The sequence below is a fragment of the Copadichromis virginalis genome, linkage group LG7 (genome assembly GCF_057382275.1).
Source record: "Copadichromis virginalis isolate Kocher_CV1m ecotype Utaka linkage group LG7, C_Virginalis_male_GT1.1, whole genome shotgun sequence".
NCBI classification, from domain to species: domain Eukaryota; kingdom Metazoa; phylum Chordata; class Actinopteri; order Cichliformes; family Cichlidae; genus Copadichromis; species Copadichromis virginalis.
Genome location: NC_140624.1, coordinates 5,997,424 through 6,021,633, shown reverse-complemented (window position 1 = coordinate 6,021,633; position 24,210 = coordinate 5,997,424). Strand labels below are relative to the sequence as shown.

The following is a 24,210-nucleotide window of genomic DNA, read 5'->3' as shown; positions in this document are numbered from 1 at the left end:
TCCTCACTCAGCCCTGCTCCACATGCCGCGAGCGAGTTGGCTGCAGCTGTCTGACAGGCTCCACACCAGTGACAGCGTATGACGCACGCGCATGAGCAGCCGTGGGATCCTTACGTCTCCGTGAATCCAAAGTTTGGACGTGTTTTTCGTGTTTGCACGGAGGAACGTAAAGGCGAACACACGGTAGGCTGTCGATTTTAAGTGTATACAAAATGTCAACAAGGGAGCTCTTGCGTCGTTTCCCTCATATTGCGTTCATGTCCTGCGCGTTCAGAGCGGAAATCTCCCCAGCTCGCGTACTGAGCTTGCGTACTGAGTTGTCAGAGACGAATGATGGAAGCGCTAAGGAAGGCTATAACAATAATGCATCTTAACGCACTGGTGTTCTTAGAGAGTTTGTAGAGTATTTGACTTAAAAAGATCTAGGAAAATGAATGTGAGAAACTCTGTCCAAAAAAAGTCATATTGCGCCCTCTGTTGGATAAACAGTAGCTATGCAGGTGATACTGAAAGCTGAGCTGCATCCCATAAATAAGGTTTGGGTTTTTACATATTTAGACAAGCAGACATTTGATCTTCTAAGAAATGCTCAGTGATCAGGGATTTTATTTTTTCCCTCCTTCGGCTGATACACTTTTTTGGAATTGTTGCTATGGTGATAAAAAGGAGCACCAGTCTCCATCTCACCCTGTCCATATCCTCTTCTGTCACACCAACTCTTCTTGACTTCATTCATGAATCTTCTCAGTGGTGTTCCTTATTTCTTTGTGCTTTGCAACTCAATATTCAAGTATATAGTAAATGGACTGGCACTTGTATAGTGCCTTTCTATTTAATTTGAACATGCAAAGCGGTTTATACTTCAAGTCTCACACTCATGTTCATACAGTGTTTTTTTTTTTATCAATAACTAAGCAATTTTATTTAACACTCACACTTTGATGGATCCAATGCCAATACTGAAGGGTACTTCGACAGGGGTACTTCCAGATTTACTTTTTTAACCTCCTAGGACCTGGCGTCCACATATGCAGACATCACATTTTGGGTTATTTAGACTAAAATACTCAATTTTGCTCTACATGGGCCTGATATCCACTTACAAGGACATTATACTGCTACTGTTCTATCAAAATTCTAAACGAATATCCTCATATGTGGCTCTTATTTTTCTTAAAAACAAAAATAAGGTAAAAAAAAAAATCTGGTAATTCTTTGTTTTTACATTGGCCCCAAAATGCCCAAATATCAAAGAGAAATTAAAAATGCATGCTGTGGAAGAGTTTGGGTCTTAGGAGGTTAAGGATAAATAAGAAAAGTAATAGATGGAAATTTAATTATTTAGATCTGTGGTCAAACAATGCCTCACAATATGGCCTCTCAAAAATGTTGTGGATATATGATTCAAGGGAGGAATTTTTATATTTAATGCTTAAATGTTTATTTCTAAACTATCTGAAAGAACAAATTAATAATTCCAGGATGCCCAAATGCAAAATGTAAAAAGAAGTTTCCAAGAGAATCCCAAAAAAGGTTTATAATGACTTTTGCAGCTGGTTAAGTCCAAGATTACATCAGTTGACATGTATTAGAAGCATACCAAAACAAAGCCTTTGTTGATGGAACATCAGAGCAGAACTTCAGCAATAGTGAGCTCTGGACAAAGTGTCAGAGATGGCAATGTTTGGCAGCAGTAAAAACACAAATTTCTTCCAGACAGAAAACTTTTCAACAACTGTGACACAATGGCAGAAACATTATAGATTGCAGTTGCTTCATGTCCTTCGGAGCTGGTCAGTAAGCAGACTCTGATGCAGTTGAGGTCAAAGCAGAAATAGTTCTTTAGACTGTAAAATAACTCTAAGCACACTAACAAATTAAAAATTAAAAATGACAAAAACAGATTATAATCCCTTTAACATGGTGCAGCTTTAGGTAGTCTAGTCTTGGTGTTCTTCTTTATTTTTTCCCTTTTTAACTATGTGCAGGCCTACTATATAGGGCACCAGCTTTACCTTTCTACCAACAACTTTGCTGCACTCACTGCCCAAAGCAAATACGAGCATGCACTAAAATTTTCCTGGACTTGAGTAGAAGAAAAACAAAGGATATTTGACATTTTTCACTGTGACATCAAAATTTCAAATCTAAATGGGCTGATCCAACAAGGAGAAGGGTGGCAGAGCATCAAGACACACCTCCTGCTGTTACCTGATGATGCATATCTCTTTATATTTTAGTTTGAATAAATAGCTCAGCAGCAGAAGCTACATTCAAACCTGTGATGGACATGGCTTTTCCACCAGGAACAACAGTAATGAGTCTGTTTAAGACAGTGCCCCAACTACTGCCAATGCTTTATCCAACAAAACAACCCATCCACCTTGTCACCTATACAAACAGTGGGTGGCTTAACATAAATTCATTATCAGCTATCAGTACACTGAGAACTGAAGAAAGCAGTTTATTTCTATCAAACATACACTTTCCCCAACATTATCTCCTCATTCCATGTATTGGATATCAGTGTGGGGCATTGAAGCTTGCCAAGAACAAACAATGAACTCGTAGATACAAGTGGCGTTCCCAGTGTGGAGCAGTGAATGGAATAACATTGTTAGTTGAGAGATATTGAGTAAAGAGCCTCTTTGACCTACAAACTTCATGGAGGAATGGAGTTTGATTTCCTGACACGTTTAAAGAAAAGTAGCTTACATGACCAGGGCAAATTTTCATTTTGAGGATGATCATAAACTAACCAGCTCAAAGATCAACAATGAAGAACTCCACCCACCTCACCATCAAGGGCAAATTCCATATTCTGCACCCCAAACACTCATTCAAAAGCTGAAATCAGAGCTCTTCCACAACGGATCTTACAATTTGACAATTTTATATAAAGATCATTTATAACTTTGCCATAAAATTCAGTTGTACACCTGTCATACTGTAATAAGCATTAAACAGCCTTATCAGCTCTAACAGGATTGCACCATGACATTATATTCAACCCCATACACTACTTAACAGCCCACATTTCACCTGTTATGGCATGGTCATGGTGTCACTGATCCCATCTCCAGCGTAATGTCTTTGCACAGGTTACCAGCTGTCATAGTTTCTGTAGAGCGGGAGTCCTCAGGGGGGCGCTGTTTTAACCACCTTTATATACGGAGGCCGCCGAAAATTGAGATATGTGACGTAGCAAAATGGGCAGTCCGTGTATACAAGTCTGCGCTCTCATTCATAAGGAGTGTTAAACGTTAGCAGTTCCTGCCGACAGCCAGCCAGAGTCACATCCTCCTCACAACTGTAAGTTTTGCTCTTCCACGCTGACAACAAAGCTTTGTGCGTATTTTCTTTTTCTTAGTGCGTAGCGGCCTCTCATGACACTGTTTTCTTTCTCCGTCTCTCTTCTGTGCTCCTTTGGAATTAGTTGGGGAAAATGCAGAGCTACGTGCGCTACGGGGGGAAATATTACAGGCTAGACAAGTGAAATCCGTGACTGTCAATTTGTTGCAGTACCTTGTCGGCGTAGTGTGTGGAGCTGTGAGGTGTTTGCATGGCGTTCAGGCCATTTCCCTCACCCACTCACGCAGCTGCAGGTTTTCTGTGTGGCAGCTTGGCCTACAGAAACCAGAGATCAACTTCAATGTAAGCATCCTGCCTAAACCACTGAAACGGTCCATTGCACTCAAAGCTATTTTAACAGCAGGTCATGGGAATGCATGTCAAAGAGGCCTCTACTGCATATCTGTATGAATATAAACATTTCACCTGTCATGACTTTTCTTTCTTTCTTTGTTTTTGATATTGCTTCTCATGTTAGACTCCCCTGGTGATTCCTATGTTCTTGTTCCTAACATTTATGTCGGCAAAAGTCCAAATAAAGGCCTTTTAGTGGCCATCGCATTATAAAACGCATGTAACTGTAATGTAGAGTAACGCGGACGTGAACCTTAGAGAGCAAATTATTTGATTGCACCAGAGGACACATGTAGTGAAGGGTGTGGGTATAAATGTCACCTACCTGTGAAGGTCAGCAAAAGCTGGCTTGTGGTGTCCTTGTTGTAGGAGCGTGTTTACATTCATAAACTACAATAAAACACAATTTATAGGACCGGGAGGGTTAATTATTTGTTATTATAAATAAATAACACGTACTGTGTTTGTCCAGGTTACACACTGGTGACCTAATTTCACTTAGACCACGTGGGAGGATATTTGATATAATTTTACAAATGTAACCGGCATATGTGGGCCTAGCTTATGAGCCTGTAAGTGTTCGGTAATGACGGTTGGTTTTATGGGGTGAGTGTGGTGTTTGCAGCCATAATGATAATGCAGACAGTAGTACAGTAACTGCATAAAGACAAGGGCTAGTTGCAAAGACCTAAATGTTTATCGCCGGTTATACGACATCCACAGCAAAGGCTATGTTTTCAGTGGCTCCTTTGTTACCACATTTGACTGTGCTGGGTGGCACAGGACGATTCTTGAGTACTGTGTTGCCAGTTTTACGCGGCATCTAAGCGGCGCTGTGCTGCGACCTTTCCCCTAGTTTCTGCAGCACAGGGTGGATCATGTGATGTTGGAAAGTAGCTGGGGGGAGGGGACTGGCTGCTGAAACGCTGCTCTGTGGATGCTGTTCCTTCAGAGGAGTGGAAGAAGCGACGTGTACTGCTTTCAGAGTGCTCTCATTGAATGAAATAAAAGTGGACCCTGTAACAAAAAAAGGAAAAAAGATAGAAATCCTTTAAAAGAAGATGGTCTTTGCAGAGAGACATCTCTTTGGAAATAAGGGCTTCATTAATTTTCTGAATCTGTAAAACCTGAATCATGCTCGTCATTTTCAGGTTTATTCCATGGTAAATTTATGACAAAGCAGATGATCTGTGTATTAGAAGAATTATTTGAGGAAGTCTTATAAACTATGTTTAAAATATAACAGAATTTGTGCACAGCTTGTCAAGTTCATTCATGTTTCTTCTAAGCCAATAAAGCATTTTTAATTCAGTTGCTTTCTGTTTGTAGCAAGAAACAATTAAATCTAAATAAAAATATATATCCAGGGCGCTAGCAACTGGTTCTCATTTGTTCATAAAAAAGCATCATGTTAATTGTTTTCTTGGTTGCCTCATAAATATACAAACTACAATGGAGTCTTTTATAGTAAGTAAGCTGGAAGACCCACTTGTTCAAATACAATAGACCAGACATTGCTTTGATCAAGGTTACTTCCCAGTGTTGCCTTTTACTGAGACAAGTTAGTTTCAAATTTTTCCAAAACGAATGGGTGGGGTAGATAATTATGGTAGCTGAAAAGATTTACTTTATTTATTTATGCAGCCATATCTTGACTAGGGTTGACGGTTTTAAAACAAGACAGGCCTCATGCCAAACATCAGTTATGTTGGACTACCAGTATAACCAGTTCAGAGTTCAGACATTTGTAAGGGGTCACCCACCTGTGTGTGGCCTCTGATCTCAGTTTGCAGGAGCCTGTTTAGTTAAAAACATACACATGACTTTCATTTTGTGAAGGACGCTAATCCAATCACAACAGTTGCTAAAAGGGATACACAGTTTTTTATGATCCTTACCAAGCTGAGAGCAGTGCCCATTGTGAATTCTTTCTAATGCAAAAAAGTAATAATAATAATTAAAAATGATTTGTGCTTTAGTCACAATTTCTATTTTTGAAGTGGGTTTTTAAAAATATTTGTGTCGGTGCTTCCTCACACGACAGATGGATTGCTTTGTGCTTGTGCACAACTGCTCCACATTTAAAACTAGCACTAGTTTTGCCTTTAAACCTAGATTGTGTGAGTGACTGTGCAGGTGTCAGTGAAACTGCATTCAACTGTTTTAGAAGTCCAGCAGCAACCCTTTTAACCCTGTGGCTGATTCCCTGCAGATAAACAGATTACATCTAAAAATGGTAGATAATCGGCAGTGTTGGACAAATGCTTTCAAGACACTGATAGAAGCTGAGGGATAGTTCTGATATTTGGCTTACACCAATCATTCACAGCCTTGTCTAGAGATCAACACGCTGTGTTGAACCTTGTAGTGTGTAACCACTCTTGAAGTTACTATCTGTGTTTAGCTGTGTGAACTCTCACTTTGCTAATATTACTGTTTGCTCTTACTGTCCTCAGTGACCCTGTACATCAGTAGCCACCATGGCAGAAGCGCACCAGGCGGTGGCCTTTCAGTTCACAGTCACCCCTGAAGGCATTGATCTACACCTGTCTCATGAGGCTCTTCGCCAAGTCTACCTCTCTGGCATCCACTCCTGGAAGAAAAGATTTGTTCGCTTCAAGGTGGGAGGCATTAAAATAACCAAAGAGCAAAGTTCAGAGGTTTTATGTATAGTAATGGCTATGCACACAACATTACAGCTCTTTTCTATTTAACATTACAAGATCCCAAGTAATTCTTTGTTGTTTATTAGGTTGCTCACACTAGAAGGTCATAGACTCTCACACAAACAGTCAGCTGTGACACTAACCTTCCTGCCCGTTCTTTGTGTCCTAGCCTTTGGCCTAGTTATCTGTTTACACACCGCCATAGTGAATGACTCAAACCCAAAGACCTGCTAGCATTTTCACACATTCCTCTTTTGTTTCATGTATGTAATTAATAATTTGTCACATGTATCCTCATGACTCATGATAACATGTTATGAAGTAATTTAATTTTATCTCCTTGGCCCTATATGACCTCTTTAATCCCCAATTTGACTTACATTTCCACAGAATGGGATAATGACTGGTGTGTACCCGGGCAGCCCAGCTGGGTTCTCCATAGTGGTTGGGTCCTACATGGCTTACAATAAATTTAAACAGCTGGATCCATCTTTGGGGCTGTTTACCAAGCTGGGTCAGCATATGCCCATCAGGTAAGCTGATCCCACGAGGTGATATCCTGGTATTATATGGCTTTTTGTACATTTTTTTTCCTATTAAAAAATAATAACTTTTATTAGTGTTTTCTAAAGTAGATTGTTTCTAAGTATAACCCTAACTACCATGCGCATTTCTTTACATAGTGGCACAATGATAAGTGAGAAAGCAGGTAAACAAATGCAGTGGGAATTAGCTAGGTGTTGTTTGGCTGGAAGCAGGTATTTTGCCAAATGCGTTGGCAATGGAGTGTGTTTGACTCATACTTAAAGATGTTACAACATTTGCAATAATGCGCATGCTTCATACAGGTCTGTGTGTTACATGAGTCTGTAAACTAGTCTGTTTGCTACACATTTTCTTCCAGCTACCTGCCACAACTGATTTTATAATTTGCCAACAATGTTGATCATGTTTAGTAATACTGTGCAACCATGTCTTGAACACGCAAAGCCTTTAATGTTTTTCTTATCCACAGTGCTCTCAAGTCAAGTTGGCTGTTCTTTGATGGTGTTTTTTTTTTTTTTTTTTTTAAATTTATTGAAGAATGTCTGAAATATTAAGAGTACTGGAACCTTCTTTTTTGTTTTAGTAACAAGTACAACCTGTTGGTGTTAAAATGTTTGAAACCTTTAAGTTACAAATACAGAAAAATCTACTGCATGATCAGATCTGTCCTCATTAACCTTGGCTACACTACATAACAGCGGTTTAGGACTTTACTGCTGACAGTAAATTCATCAAAATGTTTTAGTCCTCCTATCAGAGCAAGTAACATACATCATTTATCAGTCATGAGTCAGTCTGTCTTTGCTGACTTTGGACATCGCCAAGTCAGGAAGTAGCTGTGTGACAGTAATTGCCCCATGTTTTCACTACGCTGTTGTAGTGTAGTGCAGTCTTAGATTGCTCATTTGGCCAAGGTTGATAATTAATTGTTTATACAATGACTTTGAACATCATAGCACTTATTCTTCAGTTAGATTACTAACTTACAAAAACATACTTAGTCTTGTAAAGCCCTATTAAGCAAAACCATAATTTGTGTCCACTCTGCAGTTAAATTTTTAACATTATATTGTCCTTCCTCCTGTTTCGTTCTCTGTCCACAGCCGATATATGTCCACAGACAGCCAGAGGATAGTCGGAGGAATTCTAGTGGGCACGAGCCTGTGGGTTACCATAATAATGATTATGAGGACTGTCCTCAAGTCCTTGCTGTCATGGCATGGATGGATGGGAGAACGTCATGGCTCCTTGTCCTGGTCGAGTCGCATTTGGATGGTGAGATAATGTGCTCCATTGTTCCAGTCACTGAAGAGGAGCTAATTGGTAGAATGTCATAGAGATTGACCTTATTGCCTTGAATAAACAATGCTGTTTTTGCAACAGTGTTATTAAGCACTTGTGAGTGTCTTCACTGGTCATATGCTGAATAAAATGTTCTACATTAAACAGGGCTGAGGTTTTATACTATATTTTAAACATTATTATAATCATGTGTGCTTGTTTTACTTATAAGATGAGTTCTAAACAGCAGGTAATTATTGCTAAATTATAATGCTATTAAGGTTCAAAAATTAGTCACTTGCTATGACAATTAGGTCCAGGCAGAGATACAATGCAAATCTTGTGGAGGCCATACTCAAAGTGCTACTTGTGTCATCTTGTTATTTACTGCTGGTTATGTCTTTGGACTTTGCCTCGTACCTTGCTGGTTTCCAGGTGAAGCAAAACATCACTTCAAACTGCCTTATCTCTCTGCTTATCCAGGTTCTAGTGAAGGTGTTCTCTGGCCGGAAACCAATGCTGTACAGTTTCCAGAACTCTCTGCCACGACTACCTGTTCCTTCTATCAAGGACACCTGCAAAAGGGTAATTTCTTATCTGGTGTTTTTATCTACATTGATGATCATGCTGATAAAGGTGCTAGGCTTTGGACTGGCACCAAAGTTGCATTTTGAAGAGCAAAAAACTTCTAGGTTTTCATTGAGGATACCAGTTAAGATTACCCCCCCCCCCCCCCCTCAAAAAACAAACAAACAAAAAAAAAACCAAACATGCAATATACTGGAACTGCATGTAAACAAAAAAGCCTTAAAGGTACTGATTTAAATTCATTTACACATTCCCTCAGGCTTTGACTCTGTGGTGCAGGGCAGTGACTGGAAAGTGATCTTCTTGCCTGTGATTGTCTGTCTGAGAAGACACTGTGTGCTCCTTTTTTTTTCCCTGCCCTTTGTGCTCTTTGTTAAGTCAGATACTCTTTGCTTCACTCTTTCTTACCTTGATTTTTCTGGTGTTTTCAGTACTTGGAGTCAGTGCGCCCACTGATGGATGATCAGCAGTTTGAACGAATGAAAGGCCTGACTCAAGACTTTGAGAAGAATCTGGGTCCGAGGCTGCAGTGGTACCTTAAACTCAAGTCCTGGTGGGCGTCCAACTATGTGAGTTCCTCTTCTCTGACTTTTCACACTGTCATGATTCTTAGGTCAGTCTTACCCTGAAAAGCAATGCATTGAAAACTTCTGTTTGTTCCCCCCCTTCTCTCTGCCTGTCACAGGTCAGTGACTGGTGGGAAGAGTATATTTACCTGAGAGGCCGTGGACCTATCATGGTGAACAGTAACTATTATGCCATGGTAAGGCAACTCCACCTCCGTTAGGTAATAGTGAGGTAGTCTCCTCATGATGGTCTGAGTGTTTGAAGGCATTTTGTGTGTGGGTTTTTATTTTTTTCCCTGACACCTGGCTAAATCCCAAAAGCTCCAATTTGAGCAGTTTTCATTTTAACGTGACCCGTTTATCACCACTTTGACCCCCAAAAGCGTGGATGGTTGTGAATTGCATACAAACCCTTTTAGCCTTTTAATTATTAACTCTTTGTGTGTGATCTTTAAGTTTTGCAGAGTAATCAGCAGTTATCTTGTGACATACTTGTTACACAATGTTGTAAAAGAAAAAAAACAGTAACGCAAACACTCGAGCAGCTTCACGGCACTATCTGCAAAACGAAACTCAACATTTGAGACTAATTTATTTATTGCTACTATATATATACTGGATAAGAACAGCACAAATAACAAAAAACTACGACCTCTGAGTTTATGATTTTGAATGAATGGAACGAACACTTTCAGTTTGTTTCTACGTGTGAACTGTCTAAAATGTAACTCAACTGTCTTCCTTTAACTTCGATTTTCATATTTGGCTTTTGAATGAGAGTATTTCTGTGCTACACACATAATCTAATTTGTAACTTAGTGTTTAATAACTTGAAATCTTTCTATGTACCCTAATGATATGCATTCTGCAACAATAACCCTCGTGTGTCCACGATTAATAATATACTTTATTATAATTTCTCAGGGCAAGTTATAGCTGAAGTCTTGTAGTCTTGGAGTTAAAGACGTCAAGTCTTCAGAATCCTGGCAGCCAATCACCTAATTACAGCATCTGTACTTTGTGGATGGGTTGACTGGCCGCAGTGTCTGCATAAATCTAAACCTCCCATTTTTTTACCTGGATCAGTGACAAAGTCAGGACACTGCAAATGTGTCAGTTGTGTGCAGTTGTTAATCGTAAATCTGTCACTAAAACCGGAACAAAAATGGATCCATGCTCTTGCTTACAAACCCTCTTTATACTCTATGCAAATTGTCTTTGACCAAAATAACTACAATGAATCAAAGGCCAGATTGCATTTGTATCAATTCTAGCTTTTACCTGTTGTAAGAACAACACATTATCTGAGGTTTGATTTAAGCTAGCTGCAGACTTCAAGTTCAAAGACCAGTTTGCAGACTGAGTTGTACAATCTAGATCACACCTAAGATCATTTTCTTTGGATTTTCTTTTTTAAGACAATACAGTATGAATAGGCAAAGTGTAAATTGACATAAAAGACACATTTTCTCATCATCTGACATAGTAAACAACTCATCCTCTTAATTAAGTCACAACTCCAGTGTGTCCAAAAATTAAAACCACACGTGCTGCCAGATGTATAGTTTAGTGGATAACACATTTGGCTAACATCTCGAAAAGTCTGTGGTTTGAGACAAGTCGAAGCGCAAATTGCTGAAAGTGTTGGAAACGAAAGGCATCTAGTGAAAAAAAATTGTCAGATGTGTGGATTATTCTCTTGTGAGTAAGAGAGCAAGAAGGAAGGAGTTTCTATACTGTCCCTGTTCCCAGATGAGCCATCTCAGTCTTTAGGCTTACATATTTGAAAGACTAATGGTGCTACAACAGGTTAAAACAAAACAGAGCTGCAAATGTTTATGGTATTGTTGTAATATTTAGAACAACATATTACTCAATAAATTAATCAGCTATCAAAAGTACAAGTGCACAGCTTTAGATAAGACGTTGGCAACTTGCTTAGTGTGATCTATCGGTGGAACTACAACAATAACAATGCCAAGAATTTAGCACAGGATTCACTGCACTACGGTACACACCTCACTCCACATTGAGTGCACCTTCAAAACTGGTCACACATCTGTGTTTACCAACGAGGAACAAAGATTCAGTTAAAACAAAGCAACAATCTGACTTTTTTAATGCACAGGTTAAATGTGCAGCTTAAGTGGTAGTTATTATGTTTCTGTTGCCTCACAAGCTGTAGGAAGATGTGAGAACTTCTTATTGATCATCTCTGTTTCTCCAGGATTTCCTGTACGTGTTCCCGACCTCCGTCCAGGCTGCCAGGGCAGGTAACGCCATTCATTCTATCATGCTGTACAGGAGAAAACTGGACAGAGCTCAGATCAAACCTGTGAGTACAGAGCTCCTCTGTTTGACATTTAATGATTTGTTGAACTATGTGAAGCGTACATAGTTGTAATATAAATTTCCTACTCATTCACACTGGCTCCATGTAAATATTTAACTCATACTTTACTGATTAATAGGTATTATCTCAGTGTGTTTTCCTTTTAAGTTTACAATGAAAAGCTGCTTATCTTTTAACGACCATTTCTTGTGTGCTTTGATGTAAGTTTGTTATCCACAGTCTCACGAATTATTATATTTATACTCTGTCACCCTCAGCTCATCGTAACTAACCATGCACTGTGCTTTCTGCTTGCTTGTTTGAAGTGCAGTTGTAATTACCAACAATGCAATATCACAGGCATTTTCTAAAAGCTTAGTAAAGAAACTAACCCACCCCAGTGCCATTTATTCCTGCATCCCCGTCAGCCCCTTGCCTTCACCAAGCTGCATGATGCCTAAGTGCAAATTCTTACACTTGCACAATAGCAAAATATGTTGTGAAAATGCCCACTTACCTTTCACCAAATCCAACTGTATGCATTTATGCAAAGACCATTGCATGAGCTAGCTCTGTTACAGACTCACACTCGATTGTCTCTGTTTTACTGTTTTGTGCCGGACGCTGCGTTAGATATACTTGCTGGCGAACAAGGTTCCTCTGTGTTCAGCTCAGTGGGAGAGAATGTTTAACACCTCCCGCATCCCCGGTTTGGAGACAGGTAAGAGGAGGGCACGTCTCCATCGTGCCCTCTCCCCCCTCTCCCCTGTGACCCTGGTCATGTTCATTGCAATAGCCTTTGGAAACCCTGATTACTATACTCGTTCTCATCAGCACAGCCCTGTGCTGTTATTGGCTTTAATACATAGGAATGTTCACATTTGTTTAGGTGATACATTATGTCACAATATTCTAAAAGCTTTCAAATTTCTCTTAAAAAATACTGTTGCATCAGGGCTTTGCTGGTGTATTTGAGATAGTAAGCCACTGGTTTCTGGACTCCGCTCATGTCTCTTACCCTGGAAACCTTGCTTATCAAACCAATCCTCATCACTCCCACTGCACTTCATCCAGTCTCCTGGTCATGTAGGTGTGTGTCTGCTGCGGCTCTCTCTGGGATTTTAGTAAATTAGTTTGTCATCTCTTTGTGTTTGACTCTCCCCTTTTGCTTTTCAGCTCATGCTCCTACACACTATTCCCATGTGCTCAGCCCAATACGAGCATATGTTCAACACGACTCGTGTCCCAGGTGTAGAAACAGGTAGAGTCTTTAGCTGGCGCCTCCTCTACTCCAACTGTACTTTTCCTCAGGACATTTGTCCATCAGTTTGAGTTGGAAGTCTGACCTCTATGAATTGATAATGCATGTGTGCTGCTGTGTGCACATTCTAGGACTAATTTGCATGTCACTGAAATATAGTTCATAAGTTTTAGAAGACAAACAGTCTTAGATAAATAAATAAAAGAAGTATATTTTTCATGCAAATAAAATATGCAGAATATGTATTTACTATAATACACAGTTTACGAAAGAATTATAAGAATAATGTTTTCACAGTCCTGGAAAACATTAAGTACACTGTTACTGCTGCCATAGGAATTAAAGGAGTTAGTAGTAGACAGGTGCAGTTAATCAAATGTGATTAATTTGTCATTAACAAGTGTGATCACCTGTATAAATTTAGAACTTGTTGTTTTCTTTCTGCTTGCTGGTCTGGAATATTCTGCTGTGTGTTAACACAGTCTCACAGTCTTCCCAAGAAGGGATGCCTCAGCAAATTAACCCCAAGATAAGAACGTGCAATGGTCATAGAAAGTGCAAAAAAACACAAGAGCTACATCTCAGAGTCTACTCTTAGTTTGCATGTTAAATGTTAAAATTCATGACAGTGCAGTTAGAAAATAAATATGAAAATAACTGTTTTTTTTGCTGTGTCAGGACCCAAAGAGAGCTATACATTAATAAAAAATCCTGCAAACTGCAATTAACTAAAACAATGCTGTCAAAAACAGTGGGATGTATTCATTTGTTTTAAAGTACATGACTTTACCTGTTTTTAAAATGACTTAATTGGAAACTTTATAAAAAAAATGGATCAGATTACATTGTTCTGGCCTTGTAGATTGAATTTCTGTAATACATAAAATTATTCTTTTTAAACGTAATTTAAGAAGTAAAGTAAAGCAGTGAAAATCAGCAAGTGTTTACTTTGATTCATTCCAAACTTTTTGAGGTGCCGTGTTTACAGGCACAATGACGTGCACGCAACTACTACAAAAAATATAAGCTTCTTAGAAGAGGTAAAAATCCTCTAATCAAGATTACGAGCAGTTAAGTTTAAAAACTCAAACCTGAAAGACTCGAGGCCAAGACAATAATAAATGTACAATAATAATAAATTGTGTTGCTTAGCAGCCACATGGGACCCAGCAGAAGGTATTTAACGCTACCTTTTTAGACTGAAGGCATTTAAAAAATAGAAAAATGTAGTGTGCTTTTAAAAATAAATTTAATAAAATAAGTTGTATTCAGTGTCTTTGTAAGCAGAAAGATCTGAGTTGCTGCAGTGATTAGAACGGCTTTCCAATTCAGCCCTGTGGTATACTGGGCCCAGAATACTCATACTGATGGAGGTCCTTACTATAAGAAACTACAGTAGGCTAAATATTATTATTTGGCTTGTTCTTGGTGTAAGTATTTGTTTCCCTTTATCCTACCAGTACCAAGTACATTGCTTGTTTGAGTGCTCAAGCTCCAAATTTGTAGTAAAATAACACAGTAGCAATGAGATTATGCAAGTAAAGCTTTGAAACTGGCTTCCCACATTTGTTCACATTGTTGTTCAAACAAGCATTGTGTTCCCAACTACATTCTTGTTCCCAGTCCTTCCCTTTTTCATCCCACTTGCTGCACTCCTCATTTCAACCCGCCTTAGTTTTTGTATTGTGTAAATGAATTATGTTTTTCTTTTAAAAGAAAACTGGATATCACATCTTTTTACTTCTGGGGCAAATTACTGTTCACTAACATCTGTATTGCTACCAGAAATAAAATAATGCAACATCCACTTGATATTTGATATTTCTATAATTATTTCTCCCTTTTCACAAAGATGTTGGCATTAAACAACATGCATTTCTGATTATACACACAAGTCACCCACATGATGTGTGGTATGCAAGTTCTTTTATTTAAAAAGAAAAAACACAACACATGTACAAATATAAATATACCCTTCTCCCCCACAACCACAGATTTTCTTCATCTGTCTTTCTTGTTTTCCTGTTTTCTCTCTTCCTGTCATTGTTCTTTCTCCACTAGACACCCTTCAGCACGTGAATGAGAGCAAACACATAGTTGTGTACCATAAGGGACGTTACTTCAAGGTGTGGATGTTTTATGATGGCCGGCTGCTGTTGCCACGGGAGATCGAGCAGCAGATGGAGAGGATCTTGGCAGACAAGTCGGAGCCCTTGCCAGGAGAGGAGAGACTAGCAGCACTCACTGCAGGGGATAGGTGGGTATCATTGCAGAATAAGCTGGAGCCAGGATTGATGAGGCCACACAATTTTACTTTTTAATCTGTAGCATGACAGGAAGTACAGCAATGTAGGCAATGCGTGGACATTTACAGTGGTCATAGGCTGAATCAGTGAGTTTGGTATTCTTCAAAAACTCCTGGTAGAACTTAAACTTTATTTTGAAAGATATATTTTAAGAAATTAAAAATGTGATTGCAAATTGCTATTTGAAATAAAGAAAATAAACCTGAAATCAAAGAGACATCAAAGTCATGTTAAAATAGGCTAATAATATGGGCCTGGGCATGTATCATATTTCAAGCATGGCAACAAGATTAACCACTAACTTGTTTTGTTTGAAGTGCAGCTGTAATTAAAAAGCAATTTAATTAAAAGCGATTTCACAAGCATTTTCTAAAAGCTTAGTAAAATACATTTTTACGGAGTAATAAAGAGTGTGGTGTTGACGGCTCACAGTTTTCTCATACTGACAAAGAAAAATGTACGCGTATTTATGTAAAATGACACTTAGCTCCAGCTTTTATATGCTTTCTGTTAGAAAGATTAAAAGAACATATTTTACACTCATGCAGTTATGTCTATGCTTTACTTTTTGAACATATTTTTTGTTTTTACCTTGTTAGGACACCGTGGGCAAAGGCCCGTGAGATGTTCTTCAGCCGTGGAAAGAACAAGCAGTCTCTGGATGCTGTAGAAAAGGCAGCCTTCTTCCTCACCCTCGATGATACAGAGCAGCGCTACGATGCAAAAAACCCAGTCAAGTCTCTGGACATTTATGCCAAGTCCCTGCTCCATGGAAAATGCTACGACAGGTGGAGATAAACTTTATAGATTTTATGGCCAATTTTCAGTAGGTTTGTGGCATTAACCTGTTTGCAAATTAACCTAATAATATTTTGTAACCCTTCAGGTGGTTTGATAAGTCCTTTAATGTGATAGTTTACAAGAATGGTACGATGGGACTGAATGCAGAGCATTCCTGGGCAGATGCTCCGATTGTTGGCCATCTGTGGGAGGTAAGTCACTGGTTTTGTGGAAAAAAGTAAATACGGTATCTCGTAATATCACAAGAAATATTATATAGTTAAAGCCGTAAATATTTAGGCACAAGTTTTGTCATTTTAACTCTGCACCACTACAGATCAAAAGAATCAGAGCAAAAACTTTAAAAGTAACCAAACCAACAGTCTGATGCATTCATGTCTTAGTAAATGAGTAATTTAGTGGTGAGCAACACCAAAACACCTGGACAACTACTAAAGACAACCAGTACAGCCAAGTCAGGAGGTAGACGTGTTATTGTTAAAATTGTTAAAATCTACCATCTAAAGATGCCTTCATGAAGGTAAATGCAGAGGATCTGCAAAAAGTGCACATACTTAAGAACAAGGTCAAGTTATACTTGTACGTCATAAAACATCTAAAGGACCTGCACATTTCTGGAAAAAAAATGTAGACAGATGAAACCGAGCTTAACTTGTACCAGAATGATGGGAAGAATGGGAAGTATGGAGAAAGAGAGAAACAGTTTATGATGGACATGTATGGCAGCCAGTGGAACAGGGTTACCTGACTGCTGAATTCAGCATGCCCAGGATACCTTTCTGTTATCTGGATTCACTTACTCTAAGCCTTGGCAATCAGGATAAGCATTCACATGAAGCTGGTTATCAGCTTGTGGTGCTGCTGGCAGCATCTAACCAATCTAAGAGTCATCATATGATTATTCTTCTACAGAAAATGATCCCTATGAGTGTCACCTACAAACTTACTACAATAGCTGCAATTCCAGTAGTGTAAAAGAGACTTGGCAGCAGATTAGAATGAAGCAGAAGAACATTTTCTAAATCAACAGATTAATGCATGGACATTCCTGTGACAATGTGACGCACAGTTTGTGCTTTGTTCAGAAGTTTTATTAAGACTTCACAAGCTGCATATATATAATATATATCCCCAGCAGAGAATCTATATCACACTTAAACATGCTGTGAATAAAAGAACAAGTGCTTCCAGATGACGGAGTCTCTGCAGACTGCAGTGACGTTTGGCAGTAAAGTTTGAATATGAAAACAAAATTCAAACATAGGCTTAGTTTACATGCAAATTTGATATGTCCCTTTTTAGGATCATATGTTATAGAAAAACAAATTACTATTGCAAAACTGTGGCCAACAAAGCTGCTTCTGAATTTATTACTGATGCTCATCAGGGAAACAGACTTTAGACACTACTGAAACACTTTAGACCCTCCTACACTCCCCGCACTGTCCAAGAGACTTCTAGGAATGGTGACGCTATTTTCTGGAGAAAATTGTTCAGTAGGTGGTGATTTCATACCTGCTGGTCTGGAACAGTTCACAGCATAAGTTACCATGGCAATATACCCTGCAAGAAGTGAACTACCGTAGATCTCAGGCCGTAGATCTCAACTTAATAGAGCGTGCTTTTAAGCATGCAAGCCGCATCTGAAGGTTACTGCTGCAGTAAATGCCTAACACAGCATCTTAAGTGACTCAGTAACTCATTCAGTTATTTACTGATTTTTTTTTTTTTAATCCAAGTGTTAAAAAGGATTTTTAATTTAAAATTAGTGTACGTGGTGGTGTACAGAAGCAAAATTGCAAGAAGACATTGCAAGAAAAACAGCAGAAACTTTTGAGTGAGATGAGTTAAAGTGTTGACTCTCTTGCAGCATGTACTTTCCATGGATCCAAAGCTGGGATACACTGAAGATGGTCACTGTGTTGGGAAGCCCCATCCTAACCTGCCCGGCCCTCAAAGGCTGCAGTGGACCATCCCTGCTGAGGTAGAAAATCTTTTACTTTACACCATAATTTTATATTAGCAGAACTTGGATTCCCTCTTGTGGAAGCATAAGCTAAGTACACCAGAGTGGATGTAATTAACTATATAGATGTTTGTTTATTGGATGTTATTTTTTGGATTTAAATAGCTTCTAAAACTAATCTAATAATTTAATCATCTTGACGTTTCTTCATAAAATGCATATATATAAATAGATATTTTTGCCTGAGTAAAACATACAGTTATGTTCCCTTTATTCCTCTAGTGCCAGGAGGCCATCGAGAGTTCTTTGACAGTAGCCAAAGCTCTGGCAGATGACGTGGACTGTCACATTATCCCCTTCACTGACTTTGGAAAGGGGCTGATTAAGAAATGCCGCACCAGTCCTGATGCCTTCATCCAGATTGCCCTGCAGCTGGCCCATTACAGAGTAAGTTCCTGCATCCTACCATTTTTTTTCCCTGTTCATATCCTTATCTGAAATAAGTTTTTTTTTTTATATATATTACAGAAAATATTATAAAATCAATCTCATATTTAAAAGTGTAGATGTAACTTCTCAGAAGCCAGCGCTTTCCAGCCGCATGCAATTAAATTAAGTTCCAGCAGAGGGCAGTCACAACTAGCTGGCCAGCATAGATTTGTAGGCAGTCAAGCAGTGTTTAGTGGATTTAATAGCGAATTAAAACTTTTATTTTTAATTATTCATGTTGCACTTTAATTAATAATATGACACAAAACATTGGTGTTGCACGTTAGTTGTGGTATGTTTCTTAATTGGTCACACCATTTTAATTAATAGCTAATAATAATACATAAACCTCCTAAAAGCCGCAGGCCTTTGTAATCATTTCTACTGTTAATGCATAAAAAAATATATTTACATAAAATGTTTTCTCTTTTTAATCGTGATTTAATTAAATGTAATTCTACTCTCTCAACAGGACAAAGGGAAGTTTTGCCTGACTTATGAAGCCTCCATGACTCGTATGTTCAGGGAAGGTCGAACAGAAACGGTGCGCTCCTGCACCGTGGAGACTTGTGCCTTTGTTCGTGCCATGGTCGGAGATGAGACAGTAAGTCCCCTCCTTTCATTTATGTGCTACCGATATTTTTTTTACTTATTGTTTTTTCACTTTATTATTGTTATTGTGTTATTAAACTATTTGTCATATTTCACTTCTATTCCTTTCGTATTTCTTTCTACAGAGAGAAGAGCGTCTCAGGTTGCTCAAGCTGGCGGCAGAAAAACACCAAAGCTTGTACCGTTTGGCAATGACAGGACAGGGCATCGATCGCCACCTTTTCTGCCTCTATGTGGTTTCCAAATACCTCGGAGAGGATTCACCCTTCCTGAAGGAGGTATGAGCTTCTTTTCACAAGTTTTGTGTGTTACAGGTACTCGAATAATGCCCATAATTGCTCTTATAAACTTTTTCATACATAGAAAAAAGTTACGAGCGAACGACCAATACAATAATGTGTCTTAATCTGTGGATTTCATAAATCTTTACATTTAGGTCCTGTCTGAGCCATGGAAGCTGTCCACCAGCCAGACTCCTCTGCAGCAGGTTGAGCTGTTCGATCTGGTCAGACACCCAGAATATGTGTCCTCTGGAGGTGGTTTTGGTCCAGTAAGTTGTCCATCAGCTTTCACAGTGTCTTTAACAGCTGTTTGTGTTAGTTTTCCTGCAACAAAACACATAAGGTTGTATAATCCTTAAATTAGAAAAAAAGTTGAAATATTAAAGCAATAAAAATGTATTACTGTGTATGGGATAAGCTCAGAGTCTACTCTCTCGCTTTCTTTGCCCACAAGGTGGCTGATGATGGTTATGGCATCTCCTACATCATTCTTGGTGAGAACCACATCAACTTCCACATCTCCAGCAAACACTCAAGCCCAGAAACTGTAAGTTCACTAATTTTCCATTTTTTTTCTTCTTTAATGGCCATTTTAAATGAAAAAGCTTACTGGAATCTTCTGCATTTCTTTCTTCTTTTGTTTTTTTAGGACTCGCATCGTTTTGGGACCAACATCAGACAGGCCATGCTGGACATCCTGGGTCTCTTTGAGCTCAACAACAAAGCTTCCAAGTGATGGCTGTCTTTGCTGGTGGAAGGCTATGAGTAACATATATTCAAAAAAAGGTTGTATAGAGTCACTTGTTGGTTTAGAGGTTATATTTATGTTAATTGATGTTACAAAAATAAGGATGATTGAAAGGAAGCATTATCGTTAATACGTTTGCAAGGCACTTATGTAAGCTGTATATTTAGGCGTAGCGAGTAACCGGTGGTGTTGGGTACAGGTAATGCACAGATCAAAGTTGGTTTTGGTTTTTTTTCACAAGACTGTACATACCGGTGCCTTACTGACCCACTAATGTAAAAAGGGCAGAAAGGGCGTCTGAGATCAAATCTGCATTAACATATTTCAGCTAAAGGCTTGTTCAGTGGCATCATCAAATACTTGAATTGCATTTTAAGTTGCATGATGGTGCAATATCTTTATTTCTGTTCCCATCCAATGCGTTAGCTTTGTCCTTAAATTTCTTTAATGTCTTGCAGTTGCAGCTCCTGAAGCACTGACCAAAGCAGCAAACTTGATGTTGAATTTCATTAAATTTGCATGCTGTGTGTGCTCTCCATTATTTCATAAAGTGAGGTTTAAAGAGAGGATGATTCTGAACGTTTAGCAGCTATACCCAGTAATTTCACACAGACAGGAGTAAAGTAAGGTGTCTGTGATTGCAAAAGTTATAAACATTCAGCTTGGATCAGAGTAGCGAGCCTTACATCACTGTAATGTTGAATATCAACACGTTGCTACTGTCTTTTCTTATTCCAAGTGCACAGCCAGTGTTTTTGTTCAGGTTTGGCGTCTATGACTCTTATTAAGTGGCGACAAAGGCACATGATTTTTTCTTGTTCGTTGTTTTCATACTCAGGTTTTGCTAACTTGGCCTAGTGTCCTAGGGTGCTGGCTACAACACTGAAAACGAGTGCTTTTGCTAACATGTAAATGTGCAACACTAGACGTTGAAATGCAGTACAATGCCAATGTGATTCCAGTGAGATGGTAGATAGCATAGCGTGAAGTTTGCTGTTGAAGTGAGAGTTCGTAAGACAGGGAGGTGTGCGTCTGGATTGAATCTGACAGCGTGAGGTCAACAGTGACTTTACTTCTTTTGTGAGGGGTTGAGGGGGGGAAATCGCCAATTAACTGTACTTTAGCTCTGTTGCGCACTTCATCTCTGACCCTATCGTTCAAACCTAGGAACTCCAGACTACCCGTACAGCCTTTTGTCACCTCAAAAAAAATTCTGTAAACTTTTATGAGCAATCGGATTGTTGGTTATATCAAAGCAGTGTTGCAGCTGTTGTTTTTAAGTCAAGAAAATCACATAGTCGGTTTTTTGGTCTTATCAGTAAAGTTGGATATCATTTCTTCTCTTCAGCTATTTTTTAAGAAATGCATGTTTCTAGTCATGTATAGGAATGCATTTTTTAAATAATGTATATGTTGTCAGTCCATCATATTTATTTTTTCAGGTTTTAGCTTCTGTATTTTAACACATCTTGGTTATTTGACAGCGGATCGTCACAAATGATGACCCCTAAGTTAAGGTTTTGCTGGTTTAAGAAAAAACATGGACAAAATGCTTCCTTTTCTTTTGTCATGACAGTTTTGTTATCCCAGACTAGTTTTATCTAGACCTCATGTTTACACTGCTGCATGTTTTTGAAGATGAAGCTGTATATGTTTGCCTTTAATTTAAAGAATTGTTAAAAGACAAGCAGCTGATATACCAAATTATGTTTGAACAATAAAGTAAATGTCAGATGGCTGCATCACCTCTGAGGTGTCCCTTTTTGCTTATTACGCTTAATACATATCTCTCCAAAGAAAAGCATTTTACTCACCACACAGCCACTGTGGAGGCTGCGAAACAGTCATTGGAATTGTTCGATTTATGGCCAAAGACATGGCATCAGTTTTTAGAATCAAGTAAAATAAAGACTAATAATCTTTGTGTATTTATTCCTCAGCATAATTTAGCTTTAAGGAGTTTTTGGAGTAGATTTGCTCATTTTAGTTTAGCTTTTATTTCAGTATTTAGTCTTTTTGTAGTGTGAGTGCTATTGTTGGTTGCTCTCTGAAGTTGTGTGTAATTTACTCAGCTACATACGGTCACGGGTCACTTTATTCAGTATACCTGTTCCAGTACTACTTATTAATGAAACTAATGAATCTAGAGGCTTAGTGTGGCACAAAGCATCTTATCTAAAGAATGTTTACTGCATGATCACAGTAAATCGAATTGAAAAGCACATTCAAATGTAGGCCAATTTTTAGCAAGTATTTTTTTTCCCCCACTCAGGTGGGAAAAATACTTTCTATATTTTTAAATTTCTATATTAAAATTCTGAGCATATTTGATACAGTGTATCAATATTTACTGTTATTACTGTAACAGCGCTAATGTTTTAATTCTCCCATTAGACAGCACTAAAACATAGCAGTACTTTGAGGTAAACCCTGTACACATTCATAAAGGTTTTACTTACTTGTCTTCTATACTGGACATCATACACCACTAGTAGTGCAGGAAAAATGTGTATTCCTCAGCTGGTTGGTGAGGTCGGTTCCTGGAAGTTGCTGGAACGAGGAAACCGGTCACAGAAAGAGCAGTGCATCAAAGCTACTACTACTAATTAAAAAATAGTTATCATATTCAGGGATTTCCAAAAGTTATTGTGTTTTATCCTCCAGCGACCATGGATAAATAAAGTCATAAAAGTGTATGTGTTCCTAAAGTGATATATTTGTAACCTATTTCAAAATCCCCCTAAGCCCAAAGGTCATGTACTTTGCACCATGACGATTGTTTATCCCTTGTTTGCATTTTACTTTAACTGCAACCGTCTCACCCCCATCTGCATCTAAAGGTCATAGCTATGTTCATCAGCTTTTCTTAGTTCTGACAATTTGTAAACCTCTTGAAACTGGTCTGGTGTGAAAATGAGATCTTTCCTTCCTTAGCTTAGTGTTTACTTAATAAAAAGGAAGCTGGGCGATGGCATTAGCCTGCCATCTGGACAGGTGGTTGAGCTCAAGTGGATGGCACCTAGGAATCAGTTCCGTCTCTGAGGGTATTAATAAGTCCCTCCACTAAGGCTGTTCAGGGTGCATTCAACAATTAACCTAAATTAAATTGAAGACATTTAAAGGCATTGCATGGTGACAGATTTCCAAAGAGGGGCAGGCAAGAAGTCATTACACATGACGGTTTTCTTTCTCTGTGCACCTGCCTTAAAAAAAAAAGATTTCGCTTTCAAAGCCACTTCTTTGTCTTTTTCAAAAGTGTTTTTTAAAAGCATAAAGTCTGTGCAGACTTCCTGTGCATAAAGGAACATCTGATTAGTATTCTAACAAATGAAAGAAGGACTTTCTTCTCTGCTCAAAATACAAGACCCTCACTCAATCAATTACAAAACCATGAAGCTTTAACCGCTGGCTTACCTAATTGGCAAGATGGAAAAGCCATTCACTCGGGAACAGACACTGACACCTAAAACCTTGACTTGCACTTTCTAAAAGTAGACTTTGAGAAAGATCTGTGGCCTCTGCTTGTCACCATGTGCCACTTGTGCCAAAACACCCTCAAAGAAAAGAGGGGAGCCAGCGTTGCCTATCCTGTTTTATAAGCTATTTATGCATGCAGGGGTAGAGATGATTCCATTTTGTCTGGCGGTAATCACTGGCAGTTGTTAACAGTAGAGAATAACATTGTTCTAATTGCTGCTACCGTATGTAGATCATTCGTGTCATTCATGATTTGGGTTTTTGGCAGGACAATTTGTTTTTCCTGCACTGCTCAACAACTTACATAAGGCTTGGTTATGCCCCAAACTAATTGGGTTGAATGTTAAATGTTGATTCACTGACCAAGGAAAAATATAATAATTGGACCTCCTGCTAAATGTTAGTTTAAAGGTGGATGTCTTTGACCACAGGATTTCTGGCAGGATCTGTACTATTGTTCTGTGAATTAGCATTAAACTGGAACTGACGGTGGGAAATCCACTGTTTAGAATGACGGATCAATATTGAACATATATGAAATTGATTTATTGTACACACAACTTGAATTCTTGAAACAACTGTCTA

The 24,210-nt window shown here is 38.6% G+C and overlaps 1 protein-coding gene across 3 annotated transcripts; it reads left to right on the top strand.

Annotated features, from left to right (window-relative positions):
• Nucleotides 1–20: 20 nt before the first annotated feature.
• cpt1ab (carnitine palmitoyltransferase 1Ab (liver)) lies at nt 21–21,893 on the top strand. Of its 3 annotated transcripts, none has more exons than XM_085461372.1 (19): nt 21–183; nt 6,162–6,326; nt 6,762–6,904; nt 8,021–8,192; nt 8,682–8,783; nt 9,218–9,355; nt 9,472–9,549; nt 11,580–11,687; nt 12,318–12,405; nt 15,007–15,202; nt 15,851–16,039; nt 16,138–16,243; nt 17,923–18,036; nt 18,301–18,465; nt 18,980–19,111; nt 19,245–19,397; nt 19,556–19,669; nt 19,855–19,947; nt 20,050–21,893. In XM_085461372.1, exons 2-19 carry the CDS (start codon nt 6,186–6,188, stop codon nt 20,134–20,136), a joined length of 2,319 nt encoding a protein of 772 aa, XP_085317498.1. In that variant the 5' UTR covers nt 21–183; nt 6,162–6,185; the 3' UTR covers nt 20,137–21,893. The 3 variants fall into 3 exon arrangements, with proteins under 3 accessions (XP_085317498.1, XP_085317497.1, XP_085317499.1); XM_085461371.1 differs by lacking the exon at nt 21–183 and adding an exon at nt 3,218–3,312; XM_085461373.1 differs by lacking the exons at nt 21–183; nt 12,318–12,405 and adding exons at nt 3,219–3,312; nt 12,861–12,945.
• Nucleotides 21,894–24,210: the final 2,317 nt, after the last annotated feature.

Coding starts and splice junctions, on each gene's coding strand:
- cpt1ab (XM_085461372.1), top strand. CDS start 6,186: ATGGCAGAAGCGCACCAGGCGGTGGCCTTTCAGTTCACAGTCACCCCT. Junction 6,905..8,020: donor GGTCAGCATATGCCCATCAG/GTAAGCTGATCC, acceptor CTCTGTCCACAG/CCGATATATGTCCACAGACA. Junction 12,406..15,006: donor CATCCCCGGTTTGGAGACAG/GTAAGAGGAGGG, acceptor TTTCTCCACTAG/ACACCCTTCAGCACGTGAAT.